Here is an 18,564-nt window from a genome sequence, read left to right on the forward strand (position 1 = left end):
TGGTTTCTGAAATGTAACTGAATTTCTTCATATCATATCAGACTTAGTAACAGTTATCACAGTATAGATGACGAAGTGATAAATTTAATGGAATGAATTGAGTAGACAATAGATTTTTTTTTTTTGAAAAATGAAAAATACTCCATGCAAATTGAAAAGAAGTTGCTGGAAGAGGTAAGCATGTGTGTTCTAATTGTGACAATACAGAGGCAACATTATTAGCAGAAGTTAAAACCCTTGCATTCACATCCTAGATCACCAAATTTCTATCTCTGAGACACTGCAGAAGTGTCTTAACCTCTCAGTGCCTTAATACACTCCTCTGTATACCAGGATAATAATATCTACTTCATATGATAATTTTCATAAAAACATATGTCAGTATTTATAAAGTGCATAGAATAGTAGCTGGCACATGGTAACTGCCATAAATATTTTCTTGAAAACAAATTTATATAAATATATATATGTTATGACAAAAAAAAAAATCCATTCAACCTATTTATCCCAAATGCCACTTAGCCATTCACCCCAGCTGGTTTCAGAGACTACATGCCCCATATAAATGCAAAGCAAATCTGTAAGCACAGATAAAGACATAGTATTTTATGCTCCACAAGTATGTACTCCTTGGATTAGTGTTTTTCTCAGAGCCAACTTCACATCCTTGTTTCTCAAGCTGTATATCAAAGGATTCAGGGAAGGGTTAACAATATTATTGAACAATGGAACCACAGAATCCAGCCAAGGGCTGGATGCAGGCCGGAGATAAATGAGGACCACAGGTCCATAGAAGAACAGGACAGAAGTCAGATGAGCACTGCAGGTGGAGAAGGCTCTGTGCCTGCCTTCTGAGGAGCTGATTCTCAATATAGAGATAACGATGCGAGTATAAGAAGTGAGGACAAGAAGGAAACACAGAAGTGCCACAACACCTACATTGGTGACACTTACTGTCTGAGCTAGAGAGGTGTCTGCACAGGCCAGGGGCAGCACCACCGGGATGTCACAGAAGAAACTGCCCACTTCCTTGGGGCCACAGTAGGGTAACTGAAACACAAGAAATGTGAGGACAGACGCATGCACACTGCTCCCCATCCAGGTGCTCAGAGTCAAGATGGCGCACACCCTGGGGTTCATGATGACCGTGTACCGCAAGGGGTGACAGATGGCGGCAAAGCGGTCATAGGCCATCACAGTGTACAGGAAACACTCCGTGCAGCCCAGGAAGTGATAAAAGAAGAGCTGGCAGGCGCAGCCCTGGTAAGAGATGGTCCGGCTCAGCCCCAGTAGGTAGAGCATCATTTTAGGGGAACTCACGGAAGGGAAAAAGATGTCAAACACTGACAGGTTGCCCAGGAAGAAATACATGGGGGTGTGGAGGTTGGAGGAAGTGAGGATGGCCAGGAGAATGAGCAGGTTCCCCACAAGAGTGAGCAGGTAGAAGGTGAGGAAGAAGACAAAGAGAGCGTGTTCCAGCCCCTGTGTGTGAGGGATTCCCGTGAGGAGGAACTGGGTTACTGGAGTGTGATTCCTCATCTTCACATCTAGTCACACCTGGAAGATCAGACAGTGGTCTCACTGAGATGGGCTTTCCCCAAAACAGTAACACCTGCACAAGACCCATGGGAAAGGGATAGCATCTATATATTATACATAAAATATTTCTGGATGGGAGTCAGTCCAAGTTCCCACTAATTAATGTGCAACATCCAGTCATTTTTCATCTGTATCCTCTGAAGGATAATAGATGGCACAAGGGAAAGAATAGAGCAGAGGGTAGAAGATAAATCCTCCCTCAGATTAAACTGAATTTAAATGCCCAATCTAATTCCCACTCAGTGATTTTGGACAATTTAAAAAAACAAATCTGCATATCTCCTCAGTATCTGTGTTAATAGTTTAATAATATCTTATGATTATAAGATTTAATAATATCTCATGATTCTACTTTGGCCACCTGATATGAAGAACTGACTCATTGGAAAAGACACTGATGCTGGGAAAGATTGAAGGCAGGAGGAGAAGGGGAAAACAGAGGATGAGATGGTTGGATGGCACCACCGACTCAATGGGCATGAGTTTGAGTAAGGTCCAGGAGTTGGTGATGGACAGGGAAGCCTCATGCGCTGCAGTCCATGGGGTTGCAAGAGTCAGACATGACTGAGTGACTGAACTTGATTCTAATGAGGCATAATGCTTTAATATATATAAAATCCCTAATATAATGCTGCAAATTCCTACCCTCATTAGAAAATTCCCTCAAGGTACTGAATTTTGATTTCAATGCTCCTTTACTCCATATAGTATTTGACTTAGGATGATCTGCATCTGCAGCACTTTGGAATCATCTATTGATGTCAGTGATTCACAAAAATGCTTTCTCGATCATCAAGTTGAAAAATGGACAACTAAGAACCATCTAGTATAAATACAGTGAAACAATGATGGAAATGGTAATACTTACTTCAGGAAAAAGCAACAGGCAGTTAGCAATAATAAAAACAACTATCTTATTTCAGTGTTACAGTCAGTCTCTCAGTAGAAATTATGTCTGCAATATGGCAATGTATGCCATCCCGATGAAGGTTTTTAAGACTCAGCGTCATTAAATAGGGAATATCGTAAGACAATCCATGGAGTCAGCCATGTCCATATTTAGTCCAAACTCCAATAGAGCCAATTTCCATCTTCTCTCACATGCCTATGGTGTGTATAACCCATCAGATGAGGAGAGAGCATTCTAGAAAGGCACCTACAGATGGAAGGGAAAGAGTCGACGTGGGCTGGAATCCAGGCTCCACATCCACCCTCCTGCTTTCTTTCCTTTAGATGCTGTGAAACAGAAGACCAGACTCTGAAACCAGAGAAGCTGAATGCACCTCTTAGTCAGATTCCGTCACTCAGACCTGATAATCCAGACCAGCAGTGCCTGTGTTCCCTGGGAAAAGGAGTGGCATTCGTTCCCTGCAGAGTGAATAGATGTTTTGAGTGTTCCTTTGAGACCTCCTCCCCATGTGGGATGTCTGTAGAACAGGGAGAGCAATTAGACGGGAGACTTTCCCCTCCTTCCTTCTTCTCCCCACTGTCTCTACTTCATTAAATCTTAGACTAAAATATAATTATGTAAAAGCATTTACTTATTTTCACTATGAATGTATGTTCCACATTTTGATTATTTGTCATTAATGGACACAAATAGCTTCCACCTCCTACCTATTGTGAATAATTCTGCCATGAACAAACTATAAATATGAATATTCAGGACTCTTGGATGTATACTCAGAAGAAAAATTAGTGAATCATAGGGTAATTTTATTTCTAAATTTACTGAGAAATCACCATACTACTTTCCACAGAAAATGTACCATCTTGCAATTCCTACCAACAGTGCACAATGGTTCCAACTTTTCCACATCTCTTTTCTATTTTGCTTTTTTCCCCAATAAGAGCTATTCTAATGGGTGTAGGTCATATCTCAATGTGAATTTGATTTCTATTTCCCTAAAAATTACTGATATTGAGCATCTTTTCATATGCTTGATGATCAATTGTATATCTTCTTTACTGATGTCTATTTAAGTCGTTTTTCCCCCTTTTGATCAAGTTATTTGTTTTGTTGTTGTTCTTGTTGAGGATGATGGAATAAGATTTTAAGAACTGGTGTGTACATGTGTATGTGTGGGCACATGTGCTTTAAGAAAAGATTTATGTTCTGTGCTATACTAAAGTTTTAGATACAGGGAAGTTTTAAGAAGCTTTAATATTTTTGCAATGCCAGTCATTACAACACTGATTTCGGAGAAGCCAAGAAAAGTGGTTGGAGTTTATTCATATTTGGCTTTCTTCAACTTTAATGAGAATATGTATTTCATCTTTAATGAAAATATATATCTAAATAAGTTGTGTGGTTGTTCTGTATTCCACATGTTTCACTCATGTTTCTGTTTTCATATCAATAAATTTGCAATTACATCACAATTTGAAAGGCTAAGTGATACCCATTCATTCATTCAACAAACTCACACACCGTGCTTACTAGGTCACTGGGCAATGTCCTATGGGTACAACAGTGAATAAGACAAACATGATGGAAATTTGTCTTGCATAGAAAAGAAATAAAATGAACAAGTTTAAGTATTAGTGGTGATAACTATTAGTCATAATCGCTATATAAGTTTTACCAGATATTATAGCATGAGGGTTCTTCCATCAGTATCCAGCATTAATAGGACAACAGATTAACACTAGAATTGTTTGAATCTAGCATATAGTCTAGGACACACTCCCAAAGCATAGGAATAGGATTCTGTATGATCTTAGATTTAACTTGTCATGTTAGGAGGGGACATGGAAACTTCACATTGCACATCAAACCATTGTCTGCGGTGTAAACGGACTTCATTTTGTCCTTTTTGTCTCATGCTTTTTATAAGGACAGCAATTTACTTTATTTGTGATTTTCACTTTTTGTTTTGTTTTAATGGTTTCAAATGGTATGGATACTTTGGTGAGTAAAACTGGAACACAAACCTACACATCAGTAAAATGTCATAGAAAATAATGACTGATGTGTCCATGGGATCGCCTGTAAATATTCTCCTTCTTTCTCTCTGGATTCTGGAGAAAAGTGAGAAATAATGAACAACTTGAGTATTTGGGGAGGCCAAGTTGGAAAATGTAACTTGGTGAGAAAACCAGATACACATGGTAATTGAACCCAGTAATCAGGACATCTTCTCTTCAAACAACTCTGGACAATATGGCTTTCCCAACCCTTTCACACTAGAGGGTAAACTGGGATGTTGTCAGTATGATACAGTAGGAAACAGTGATAGTAGGAGTTAAGAGGACATGAGACTAGAGCTGTATGTACCCTAACTACATGTGTAATGAAGGGCAAGATACTTACTGCTGTATCTCAGTGCCACCAAGTACAGAAGGGTGCAATGGGTTGTGGCACAGGATTAGTGGAGGTAATAAGAAAGTGAATACATAAACATGACCAATGTCCCTCTATATTATACCACTTATTTATTGAACACTATGTATCATGAGCTCTGAAGAGAGTTCAATAAAGGACATGTAGGATAGGCAACATTCCAAGGGAATATTTCATGCAAAGATGGGCTCAATAAAGGACAGAAATGGTATGGACCTAACAGAAACAGAAGATATTAAGAAGAGGTGCCAAGAATACACAGAACTGTACAAAAAAGATCTTCATGACCCAGATAATCATGATGGTGTGATCACTCACCTAGAGCCAGACATCCTGGAATGTGAAGTCAAGAGGGCTTAGGAAGCATCACTATGGACAAAGCTAGTGGAGGTGATGGAATTCCAGTTGAGCTATTTCAAATCCTCAAAGATGATGCTGTGAAAGTACTGCACTCAAAATGCCAGCAAATTTGGAAAACTCAGCAGTGGCCACAGGACTGGAAAAGGTCAGTTTTTGTTCTAATCCCCAAAAAAGACAATGTCAAAGAATGCTCAAACTACCGCACAGTTGCACTCATCTCACACGCTAGCAAAGTAATGCTCAAAATTTCCCAAGCCAGGCTTCAGCAATACGTGAACCGTGAACTTCCAGATGTTCAAGCTGGTTTTAGAAAAGGCAGAGGAACCAGAGATCAAATTGCCAACATCTGCTGGACCATTGAAAAAGCAAGAGAGTTCCAGAAAAACATCTATCTCTGCTTTATTGACTATGCCAAAGCCTTTGACTGTGTGGATCACAATAAACTGTGGACAATTCTGAAAGAGATGGGAATACCAGTCCACCTGACCTGCCTCTTGAGAAACCTGTATGCAGGTCAGGAAGCAACAGTTAGAAGTGGACATGGAACAACAGACTGGTTCCAAATAGGAAAAGGAGTACGTCAAGGCTGTATACTGTCACCCTGCTTATTTAACTTAGATGAAGAGTACATCATGAGAAACACTAGGCTGGATGAAGCACAAGCTGGAATCAAGATTGCCAGGAGAAATACCAATAACCTCAGATATGCAGATGACACCACCCTTATGGCAGAAATGAAGAACTAAAGAGGCTCTTGATGAAAGTGAAAGAGGAGAGTGAAAAAGTTAGCTTAAAGCTCAACATTCAAAAACCAAGATCATGGCATCCGGTCCCATCACTTCATGGGAAATAGATGGGCAAACAGTGGAAACAGTGGCTGACTTTATTTTTCTGGGCTCCAAAATCACTGCAGATGGTGATTGCAGCCATGAAATTAAAAGACGCTTACTCCTTGGAAGGAAAGTTGTAACCAACCTAGACAGCATGTTAAAAAGCAGACAATGTATGGCAAAAACTATTACAATATTGTAAAGTAATTAGCCCCCAACTAAAATAAATAAATTTATAAATAAATAAATAAAAAGCAGAGACACTACTTTGTCAACAAAGGTCCGTCTAGTCAAGGCTATGGTTTTTCCAGTAGTCATGTATGGATGTGAGAGTTGGATGGTGAAGAAAGCTGAGCGCTGAAGAATTGATGCTTTTGAACTATGGTATTGGAGAAGACTCTTGAGAGTCCCTTGGACTTCAAGGAGATCCAACCAGTCCATCCTAAAGGAGATCAGTCCTGGGTGTTCATTGGAAGGACTGATGCTGAAGCTGAAACTCCAATACTTTGGCCACCTCATGTGAAGAGCTGACTCATTGGAAAAGACCCTGATGCTGGGAAAGATTGAGGGCAGGAGGAGAAGGGGACGACAGAGGATGAGATAGCTGGATGGCATCACTGACTCGATGGACATGAGTTTAGGTAAACTCCGGGAGTTAGTGATGGACAGGTAGGCCTGGTGTGCTGTGATTCATGGGGTTGCAATGAGTCGGACACGTTTGAGCCACTGAACTGAACTGAGGATAGGCATAAATAAACACAGAATAACAAAAACGCCAAATACCAAATACCAAACAGAAGGAGAAAATGTGGAAACCATTCAGAAAAAAATTACTCATCCCTTACAAGGGAACCTCAGTAAGAACTTTGACTGACTTTTCATATGGAACAGCAGATCTTAGAAGGCACCAGGACAAGTATTTAAGTACTCAAAGGAAAAAAAGCCAACCAGGATACTACTGACATTAAAGAAATCATCCAAATGAAAATGAAACGTTAAATAAAGACATTCTATGAAAAATTAAAGTGGAAAAAATTTGCTCCCAGCAAATGTACCTTACAAGAACTACTAAATGAAGTCCTTCAAGCTAAAAGCACTTGACTCTAGATGGTGATCCAAATACAAATAAAAGACAAACACCATTGGTAAAGGTAACTATGCTATTTAAAAAGGCAATATAAATTCATATTTTCTGATTTATATGAACTTATTTTAATATCAAATATATAAAACAATACACATATAAAGTATTACAGGACATGCAATATACATAAAAATGTAATATACTTGCCAATAATAGCAAAAAAGAGGTAGATGGAAGCAAATCTGTATTGAGCAAAGAAAATGACGTGATAATTCAAAACCACAGAAACAAATGGAGAAAACTAAAAGTAACAAGGTTATTATAACAAAAGCTATAAATAGATAGTTGCTTTACATACTTCGTCCAGCTTCTTTAAAAGACATAAAATTACACAAAGCAATAATTATAACAATGCATTGTTGAAATTGTAGCATTCATAGGTGTAATATGTCTAACAATAATACCATAAGGAGAGGGCAGAAGGCAGAGAGCTAAATAGAACTAGTGTCTCTCTATCACTCTGGAGTTAATTTAGTATATGTCTGAAGCTTATTGTGATAAGATATAAGATGATAAGCCCTAGAGCAACTATTAAGGTAATAATTCAAACAATATAGTGAAAACCTCATTAAAGAAATTAAAAATGCTAAAAATTATTAATTACAAATTAATTTTTAAAAGTAAAGGAGAAATAGAGGAACAATAAAAGACATGGAATGACACATATAGAAGGCAAAAAGTAAAATATCACATGTAAATCCAATTATATGTATATTAACATTAAAATGTGAATGGATTAAAATTTAATCAAAAGGCAGAGATCATTGAACTAGACCATAAAAATGATCCAAATGCATTCTGTCTATAGGAGACACATTTTAGTTTCAAAGACAAAAACAGGGGACTTCCCAGGTGGTCCAGTGGCTAAGACTCTGAGCTCTCAATGCAGGGGGTCTGGTTTCATACCCCTGATCATGGAACTAGATCCCACATGCCACAACTAAGAACCAGGGCAGCCAAATAAATTAATTAAAAATAAATACTTTTTTTAAAAAAGGATACAAACAGAAGGAAAATAAGAGTGTAGAAAAAGAGATGTCATGCAAATAGAAACAACAAGGGAATTGAAGTGGTTAGATTAGTAGATAAAATAGACTTTAAAACAAACATGTTACTAGAAATAAAAAGGAATATTTTGTAATAATAAAAGGGTTAATCTGGTATAAAGACAAAACAATTGTAAATACATATGCATTTAATAACATATAGCTGCCTCATAAATCAAGAGAACTAGAGACACTCATATCACATATGAAGTGGGGGGGAGGGGTGCAGAGGAAAACATTATGCTAAGTTAAAGAAGACAGTCACACAAAAAACACACTTTATTTGATTCTACTGATATAAAATGTCCAGAACAGGGAAATCTATAGACACAGAAAGCAGATTAATGATTACTTACAGTCAAAGGTGACAAAGGTAATAAGAGAATGATAGCTAAATGGTATAAGATATCTTTTTGAGATGATAAAAATTTTCTAAAATACACCATGGGGATGGTTGCACATATCTGTGAATATACTAAATAAACACTGACTCATGTACTTTAAATGGGTGAATTATTTGGTATGTAAATTATATCTCAATAAAACTGGTTAAAAATCGTGGCAATTGAAAATGCTTGATACACTATTAAAATAAAACAAGATTGGTGGCTCAGTGTTAAAGAATCCGCCTGTCAATGCAGGAGACACAAGAGACCCACTGCAGTAGAAAATGGCAATCCACTCCAGTATTCTTGCCTGAAACATCCCATGGACTGAGGAGCCTGGTGGGCTACAGTCCATGGGGTTGCAAAGAGTCTGACATGACTGTGCAACTGAGCACAGTTTATACACTTATTTATATACATGACTGCAGCTGCTGCTGCTTAGTCACTTCTATGCGACCCTAAGGACTGCAGCCTGCCAGGCTCCTCTATCCGAGGGATTCTCTACGCAAGAGTGGGTTGCCACACCCTCCTCCAGGGGATCTTCCCAACCCAGGGATAGAACCCGGGTCTCCTGCATTGCAGGCAGATTCTTTACCACTGAGCCACCAGGGAAGACCCATATATGCGACTACAACCACATAAATACACATATGTAGATAGATATATAATACTACAGATATAAACGAAATAATTATAAACAGGAAGTCAGGAAATTTAGTTCTAATTTAGTCAGCAATGAGAGAGATAGAGCAAATGCCTGAATGTTAATGGTGATTATCATTTCAGTGGTAGCATTAATACATGATTTCAGGTCACTTTAATTTTTACAGTCTTCCTGTTTTCTTCAAACCTATTTACTTATATAAGGGAAAAAAGATTATTATATTTGAAGGTTCAGGAATTCTGCGATTCAAACTCAGTATTAATTTAATGAAAGAAAATCTGCAGTCATTATTATAGAATTCAAATCACAGTAGTAAAGAACAGATATACTTAACTAAGATTGACGATCTATTAAAATACGTATTAGTAGATACATGGATATCACCCGGCTTCTGAAATATAACTGAAATTCTTTATATCAAGATGAAATACATAACATCTATTAAAATAAATACTAAAAAGTGATAAAACTAATGAAACAAATTTAATAGACTACAGATTTTTTTTTGGAAAATTGGAGAAAACGCAATGTAAATTGAAAAGAAGTCCCTAGAAGAAGTAAGCATTTATGCTGTAATTCTGACAATACAGTGGAAGCATTAGCACAAAGCTAAAAGCCTTGCATTCACATCCTAGCTCAGTGACTTTCTATCTCTGCGACACTGCAAAACTGTCCTGACCTCTTGGTGCCTTAATATCCTCCTCTGTAAACTGGGATAATAATGTCTACTCCATGTGATGATTATAATAAAAACATGTGTCAGTATTTGTAAAGTGCATAGAATACTGCCTGGCACATGGTAAGTGCTGTAAAAGATTTTGTTGAAAAACATTTTACATAAATATATACACACTAATCATAAAGAATTAATTCAACCTACTTGTCCCAGATCGCATTTAGCAGTCACACCAACTATAAGAGACTAGGTGCCCCAGATAAATACAAGCCAACATTTTAAGGACAGATAATGACAGAACAGCTTATACTCCTCAGGTATGTACTCCCTAGATTAGTGCTTTTCTCAGAGCCAACTTCACATCCTTGTTTCTCAAGCTGTATATTAAAGGATTTAAGGATGGGGTAACAATATTATTTAATACTTGAACCACAGAATCCAACCAAGGGCTGGAGGCAGGCCGGAGATAAATGAGGACCACAGGTCCATAGAAGAGCAGGACGGAAGTCAGGTGGGCACTGCAGGTGGAGAAGGCTCTGTGCCTGCCTTCTGAGGAGCTGATTCTCAATATAGAGATAACGATGCGAGTATTAAGAAGTGAGGACAAGAAGGAAACACAGGAGTGCCACAACACCTACATTGGTGACACTCACCCTGTGAGCTAGAGAGGTGTCTGCACAGGCCAGGGGCAGAACCACCGGGATGTCACAGAAGAAACTGCCCACTTCCTTGGGGCCACAGTAGGGTAACTGAAACACAAGAAATGTGAGGACAGACGCATGCACACTGCTCCCCATCCAGGTGCTCAGAGTCAAGATGGCACATACCCTGGGGTTCATGATGACCGTGTACCGCAAGGGGTGACAGATGGCAGCAAAGCGGTCATAGGCCATCACAGTGTACAGGAAACACTCCGTGCAGCCCAGGAAGTGATAAAAGAAGAGCTGGCAGGCGCAGCCCTGGTAAGAGATGGTCCGGCTCAGCCCCAGTAGGTAGAGCATCATTTTGGGGGAACTCACGGAAGGGAAAAAGATGTCAAACACTGACAGGTTGCCCAGGAAGAAATACATGGGGGTGTGGAGATTGGAGGAAGTGAGGATGGCCAGGAGAATGAGCAGGTTCCCCACAAGAGTGAGCAGGTAGAAGGTGAGGAAGAAGACAAAGAGCGCGTGTTCCAGCCCCTGTGTGTGAGGGATTCCCGTGAGGAGGAACTGGGTTACTGGAGTGTGATTCCTCATCTTCACATCTAGTCACACCTGGAAGATCAGACAGTGGTCTCACTGAGATGGGCTCTTCCCAAAACACTAACACCTGCACAAGACCCATGGGAAAGGGATAGCATCTATATATTATACATAAAATATTTCTAGATGGGAGTCAGTCCAAGTTCTCACTAATTAACGTGTAACATCAATTTTCATCTGTGTCCTCTGAAAGATAATAGATAACACAAGAGGCAGAATAGAGCAGAGGGCAGAGGATAAATTGTACCTGTGGATTTATCTGAGTTTAAATGTACACTCAGTGATTTTGGACAATTTTGAAAAAGTCTCCAAATCTCCTTGGAATCTGGTTAATAGTTGAATAATATGATTCTTATGAGGAATAATGCTTTAGTGTATATAAAACTCCTAATATAATAGCTGCAACTACCCACCCTCATTAGAAAATTCACTCGAGGTAGTAATATTCTGATTTCAATGCTCCTTTACTCCACACACCACTTGGCTTTAGCTGACCTGTGCCTATAGCACTTTGGAATCACCTATTGATTAAAATGATTCACAAAAATGCTTTCTCCATCATCAGCTAGAACAACGGACAGCTAAGAACCACCTAGTGGAAATGGAGTAAAACAGGATGGAAATGATAATATTTAATGCAGAAAAAGCAACAGGCACTTAGCAATAATAAAGACAGCTATCTTACTTCAGTGTAACATTCAGTCTCTCAATAGGAATTATGTCTGCAGTATGACAATATATGCCATCCCGATGAAGGTTTTTAAGACTCAGCATCATTAACTAGGGAATATTGTAATCCATGAAGTCAGCTAAGTCTGTATTTAGCCCAAACTCCAATAGAGCCAATTTCCATCTTCTCTCACCTGCCCATGGTGTGTATAACCCATTAGATGAGGAGAGAGCGTTCCAGAAAGAAGGTACCTACAGATGGAAGGGAAAGAGTGGACTTGGTTAGAATCCAGGCTCCACATCCACCCTCCTGCTTGCTTTCCTTTAGATCTTGTGAAACAGAAGGCCAGGCTCTGAAACCAGAGAAGACGAATGCACCTCTTGGTCAGATTCAACCAGTCAGAACTGAAACTCTAGACCAACAGTGTCTGTGGTCCCTGAGAAAAGGAGAAGCATCGGGTCCCTGAGGAGAGATGTTCGGGGTGTTCCTTTGGGACCCACTCTCTCCCCACGTGGGACAGCCTTGCAACAGAGAGCAATTAGTCAGAGACTTTCCCCTCCTTCATTCTTTCTCCCCAGTGTCTCCACCTCATTAATTTTTAAACAAAAATGTAATTACGTAAAAAAAATGTACTTATTTTCAGTTTTCAAACCCTTTTGATTAACAATAACTCTTGGGCTTTCCAGATGGTACAGTGGATAAGAATCTGCCTGTCAATGCAGGGGACACTGGTTCGAGTCCTGGTCTGGGAAGATTCCACGTGCCACAGGGCAACTAAAGCCAGCACTCTGGAGCCCTCGAGTCACTACTACAGAAGCCCATGCACCTAGAGCCTGTGTTCCACAACAAGGGAAGCAACAGAGTAGCCCGCTAGAGAAAGCCTGTGTGCAGCAACAAAGATGCAGTGCAATCAAAAATAAATTAAAAAAAAAAGACTCCGAGCTTCCAAGTGGGGAGCATGAGCTTGACCCCTGGTCAGGAACCAGGATCCCACACACTGCACAGCCAAAAAAACCCCAGTAACTCTTGGGCATATTTTTCCTGTAGTGGGGAGCCATCCTTTGAGTTAGATATTTGAAACTGCCCAGTGATTCTGTGCTTGGAAGAACTGGGTTTAAAGAAAAAGCTGGGATTAGGGAAGTTATTAACAAAACCGCTTTTTTCCCATAATTAGCTGTATAGTCGTCCAATATCAGGTTCTCATTTTCCTGAATCAACATCCTTTTCTAAAAATTCACTTGTTTATTTTTTCATTTCTTTATTTTTGTTAAAGATTACTACTTGTGTTTATCTCAGCATGTTTTTACTACTGTAACTTGATTCAACTTAACGTTTTAAGAATCAGTCTGCTGACTGCTGTGTAGAGAAATGATCAGAGCAGAAAAAGATAGAATTATGTAGGGCTGTGAACATGTTATTTTTACTGGCTGCTCAGTGCAGTAAGCATGTGGAAGAGGTAGTACATACATACATGGACTATTACTCGGCCACAGGAAAGAATGAAATTGGGTCATTTGTAGTGTTGTGGATGAACCTGTGCTGGGCTAAGTAGTTTCAGTCATGTCTGATTCTCGGCAACCCCATGGACTGTAGCCTGCCAGGTTCCTCTGTCCACGGGGTTTCCCAGGCAAGAGTACTGGAGTGGGTTGCCATTTCCTTCTCCAGGGGATCTTCCCAACCCAGGGATCAAACCCATGTCTCTTATGTCTCCTGCATTGGCAGGCAGGTTCTTTACCACTAGTGCCACCTGGAAAGCCCTAGAGTCTGGCATACAGAGTGAAGTAAGCCAGAAAGAGAAAAACAAATATTATATATTAATGCATATATATGTAATCTAGAAAAATGGTCCTGTTGAACTTATTTGCAGGGCAGGAATAGAGATGCAGGTCTAGAGAACAGTCTTGTGGACATGGGTTGGGGTCGGTAGGAGAGGGAGGACAAACTAGGAGATTAGGATTGACGTATATACACTACGATGTGTAAAATAGATAGCAAGTGGGAAAGTGATGTATAGCACAGGGAACTCAGCTCAGTGCTCTGTGATGACCTAGAGGGCTGGGATGGGAGTAGGATGGAGTCTCAAGAGAGAGGGGATATACATATATGTATAGGTGGTTCATTTTGTTGTAAAGCAGAAACTAACACAACATTGTAAAGCAACTATATGCCAATAAAATCTTCTAATAGAAAATTTGTTATAGCTAGAATCACTTTGTGATAATACAAAATGCACTAAAATGGTTTAAGGATTTACAGCTTTCTAATCATCATTGTCTTTTTTTCATGCTAATGAATTCAGAAGAGTCTTCTTTCTCCATGGTTTTGAAATTATAATTACATTTTACTGAGACTCTCCTATTTTTTTTATCCAAACTCTTCAAGGCTCCTTTATTTCATTCTGGCATCAACCCTATGAGTAGATATTATTTTCTTTTTAAAGATAAAATAATTGCCAAAGTTAACTCCAAAAGTCAATCACAAAACTTAGATTTGAATGTCAGTCTGTCTGCATTTAAAGCTTTTGGTCACTTGTAACAAAGTGGAATAAATGATTTGAGTCCTAATTTAAAAAGTAAATATGTTATAGTCATATATTACTACTCATTTTCTTATTCATTAGCTTTGTTTTCAAAATAAAGATGTTAAGTCAGATAATCATAAACCTTAAAACTTTTGGACTAGCATTGATTTTTTTAGTATTTTAACAAGTTTATTGAGATATAATTTGTATGTCATAAAATACCTATTTTATGTGTACAACTCAATAAGAATATACTTACAAAGAATATGCATTTATGAAGTTGTACAACTATAATCACAATCTAATTTTAAAATATTTCCCTCATACTAAAAGAAAAAACATGTCCATTTACTATCATTTCCATCCCTACTCCAAGCTCTAGGCAACCATTAATCTACTTTCTGTCTCTATGAATTTGCCCTTTTGGGATATTTTTTACAAATGGAGTCACAAAATGTGTGTTCTTTTTTGTCTGTATATGAAAAATAGAACAGCAAATAATATTCAGAAAGCAAGATGTAAGGATAGCTATAATTATATAGAATTTATGATTCTTCAGTACTTTTTATAAGCCAGTAACCATTCAGTTCTAGATTCAGACTGTCTGGGAGTAAAAACTTCTCTGGCCTTAGATGCTTCGCCTATGAAAGAAGGATATGTATGTCTATGTATCTGTGTCTTAGGATTTTGTGAGTTAAATTAGTCAATACATGTAAAGTGTATCATATACATTGGACTATTTTAAGTGTTAGCTTTTATTCTAGGTGTTTGAGTGGATAAATCTAAATAGATAATCAACCTAAAACTCATTTGATTAAAGATTAAAATTGAAATGTTGAAAGATTCAAACACAAGTAAGTTATTTTTTTAGTGGTTCAATTTTAACTAATTACAGATCTATTGGATTTTCAGGAAATGGACCAAACCTATAATGAATAGAGAATGCTGGCTCAGAGAGACTTTCCTCTGCCAATTTACAGAAATCCAGTCTCCCATTTTATACGAATAGATTAATGGCCAACTTCTCACTTGAGACATATGAGTAGAATTTTAATGCCAAATTTCTCTGATGGCCAAAAGCATAAAGCTTCAAATGGGACTGTTTTGTACTGAGAAGACATGATTAAAGCCATAGAAGTTATAAACCAAGTTTAAAGTTAAATTTACCAAACTGTGCAATTCTACTCTAAAATTTCATACTTTGTTGACCTGGTTTTATTAAATGGCCAGAAAGAGATTGTAAGAAAGTAGAGTAAGGCACATATTTTGGGAAAGAAGGAAGGAAGCCAGTCTGTGTTCTCCAGAACCTTGCTTCTTTATGGTAATCAATCAAAACACTGTTCCAACGAGAACAGACTGGGTAAAGCAGAAAAGATACAGTGTTTTGGCAAATTAAAATCGAGAAAGGCTGAGTTAATTTGAAAAGCTTCCATGAAACAGTACATCGTGGCTCAGTCCACCAATCCCTGACCACATGACTTGGGACTCCCAAGAGATGTCACATAGCATCTTCACCCAGCTCACTATTTCGGCAGCAATCCTGTTGTACAAGTAGTGTATCTGAAGCAACTCCTCAAAGAATTTCAGAGAGGAACTGCTACCATACCTTATGCCCTAGAACATGCACCACTTGAGTTAATACTTTCCTCAGAGCCAGCTTCACATCCTTGTTTCTCAAGGCATAAATCAAAGGATTAAGGGAAGGGGCAACAATATTATTTAACACTTGGATAACAGAGTCTAGCCAGGGGCCGAAGATAGATGAGCACCACAGGCCCATAGAACAAGATGATTGAAATCAGGTGGGCACTGCAGGTTGAAAAAGCTCAGTGCCTGCCTTTGGAGGATCTGATTTTGAAAATGGAAAGGACAATGAGACCATAGGAAGTAAAGATAAGGATAAGGCATGTAAGAGTCACAAAATCCACGTTAGTGAAGCTTACCATCTGAGCTATAGAGGTGTCTGCACAGGCCAGGGGTAGCACCACTGGGATGTCACAAAAGAAATTGTCCAACTCATTGAGGCCACAGTAGGGTAACTTAAAGACAAGAAATGTGAGGATACTTCCACGTAGGCAACTACCCAGCCAAGAACCCACTGTCAAGCTGATACACACTCTGGGGTTCATGATAACCATGTGTCGAAAAGGGTGACAAATAGCCACAAAGCGATCATAGGCCATTACAGTGTAGAGGAAGCACTCAGTAGCACCCAGGAAGTGGTAAAAGAAGAGCTGGGAGGCACAGCTCTGATAAGAGATGGTCCGACTTTGCCCCATTAGGTAGAGCATCATTTTGGGGGAACTCACTGAAGGGAAAAATACATCAAAAACTGACAGGTTCCCCAGGAAGAAATACATAGGGGTGTGGAGGTTGGAAGAAACCAGAATGGTGAGGAAGATGAGCAGGTTTCCCAGTAAAGTGAAGAGATAGAACATCAAAAACAGGATGAATAGCAAGTTCTCCAGCCCTCCAGTTAGGAATTCCCAACAATATGAACTCTGACACAGAAGTGTAGTTCTGCGTGTCTATGCACCAGGCAGTCCTGGAAAAGCAAAGCATTCGTGATATAAGACCACAAATAACTCAGAAAATATCTTCCTAGTAGAGTTATTTCTTAAGCAGTGACTGTGAGCAAAAAAAGGTCAAAGAGGAAAAGGAAACCAGTAATAAATCTGGGCCTGCAGCTAAGTAATGTGTTGCATTTGGCCTCAGTATTTTTCATATGCAAAATTACATAGAATAATTTATCTCTACAGTTGACAAACCTCACAGTAATCAACTCTTATTATCAATTTTAAGTAGTTTCTCCCAATCCAGTTTATCATCAAACAAACTGGTATATTACAGAAGCATCTTCTCCAAGGAAAATTTGGCATCAAATGGCAAACTGGTTTTGTATTACAAGTCAAGTCATAATTAGTTGCTTAATAGACCAACTGGGCTTCTCTAGTGGCTCAGCTAGTAAAGAATTTGCCTGCAAATCAGGAGGCCCTGGTTTGATTCCTAGGTCAGGAAGATCCCCTAGAGAAGGGATAGGCTATGCACTCCAGTATTCTTGGGCTTCCCAAGTGGCTCAGCTGGTAAAGAATCAGCCTGCAATGTGGGAGACTTGGGTTTGATCCGTCAGTTGGGAAGATCCCCTGGAGAAGAGCGTGGCAATCAACTCCAGTATTCTTGCCTAGAGAATCCCAAGGAAAGAGGATCTTGGTGGGCTACAGTCCATGGGGTCACAAAGAGTCAGACACAACTGAGTGACTAAGCACAACAAAGCAATAGACCAACTATCCAAGTATACACATACAAAAATGTGAACCTAAACAGAAATGATATTCACTTACCTATTTATTTTTACTTTCAGCAATAGTGTTTTCCATTGTTTAGCATTTACATTCAAGAAATGATATACAATTAATATTTATAACATGCTCAAACACACACAGTAATTACACTGAGTCTAGAAGAAAGCCTCATGTAAGTAACAGAAATAACTATTGCATCCCACTAGAAATATATCCCTCCTCAGAAAGACTTTATTTCTATACCACAGATCTCATACATGTAAGTTTCAATGATATTATTATTTTTTAACTTCATTAATTAATGTCAGTCAGATAAGCCTAAAGACCTTCAATTATTTTTTTCTGAAGGCCCAATATCTTCTTTTGTTCCTTTGAATCAAATTTTATGTTAGCCCTCCACATGTTGTCACTTGGATATAACTGATTTTTCTCTGCCCGTGATCGATATTTGCTCATAGGAAATAATCTGATAGATCTATTAATATTAATTTATAAATTGCTAATCTCTTACCATTTCCTACATTGTTTCAATTTTATGAGAATAAAGGCTTATAGACATACAGGAAAAAAAGCTCAATAAGTAGAATTTATGGCAAAGAATGAAGAAGTGGAGAAAATAGGAGCTCTTCAGAATAATCTTGAAATCAATCTATAGAGCCAGGGCCCTGTATAGAGCTTGTCCTGCACAAAATGTTTGAGTAGATTGTGATTCTGACAAAAATACAAACAGGAAAGCAAAAAAACTCCTTTCCAGCCCAAAATATAATTTACACATTGAG

The 18,564-nt window shown here is 38.6% G+C and overlaps 1 protein-coding gene and 2 pseudogenes across 1 annotated transcript; all 3 read right to left on the reverse strand.

Moving 5' to 3' along the window:
- Window positions 1-606: 606 nt before the first annotated feature.
- LOC145524858 (putative olfactory receptor 10D4) lies at window positions 607-1,539 on the reverse strand. The gene has a single exon (XM_081537916.1). It carries the CDS (start codon window positions 1,537-1,539, stop codon window positions 607-609), a length of 933 nt encoding a protein of 310 aa, XP_081394042.1.
- Window positions 1,540-10,376: 8,837 nt separating this feature from the next.
- LOC145522414 (olfactory receptor 10D3-like) lies at window positions 10,377-11,286 on the reverse strand (annotated as a pseudogene).
- Window positions 11,287-16,080: 4,794 nt separating this feature from the next.
- LOC145522415 (olfactory receptor 10D3-like) lies at window positions 16,081-16,921 on the reverse strand (annotated as a pseudogene).
- Window positions 16,922-18,564: the final 1,643 nt, after the last annotated feature.

The sequence above is a fragment of the Giraffa tippelskirchi genome, chromosome 10, assembly GCF_054371585.1.
Source record: "Giraffa tippelskirchi isolate mGirTip1 chromosome 10, T2T-mGirTip1v1.2.pri, whole genome shotgun sequence".
In the NCBI taxonomy this organism is placed as follows: Eukaryota; Metazoa; Chordata; class Mammalia; order Artiodactyla; family Giraffidae; genus Giraffa; species Giraffa tippelskirchi.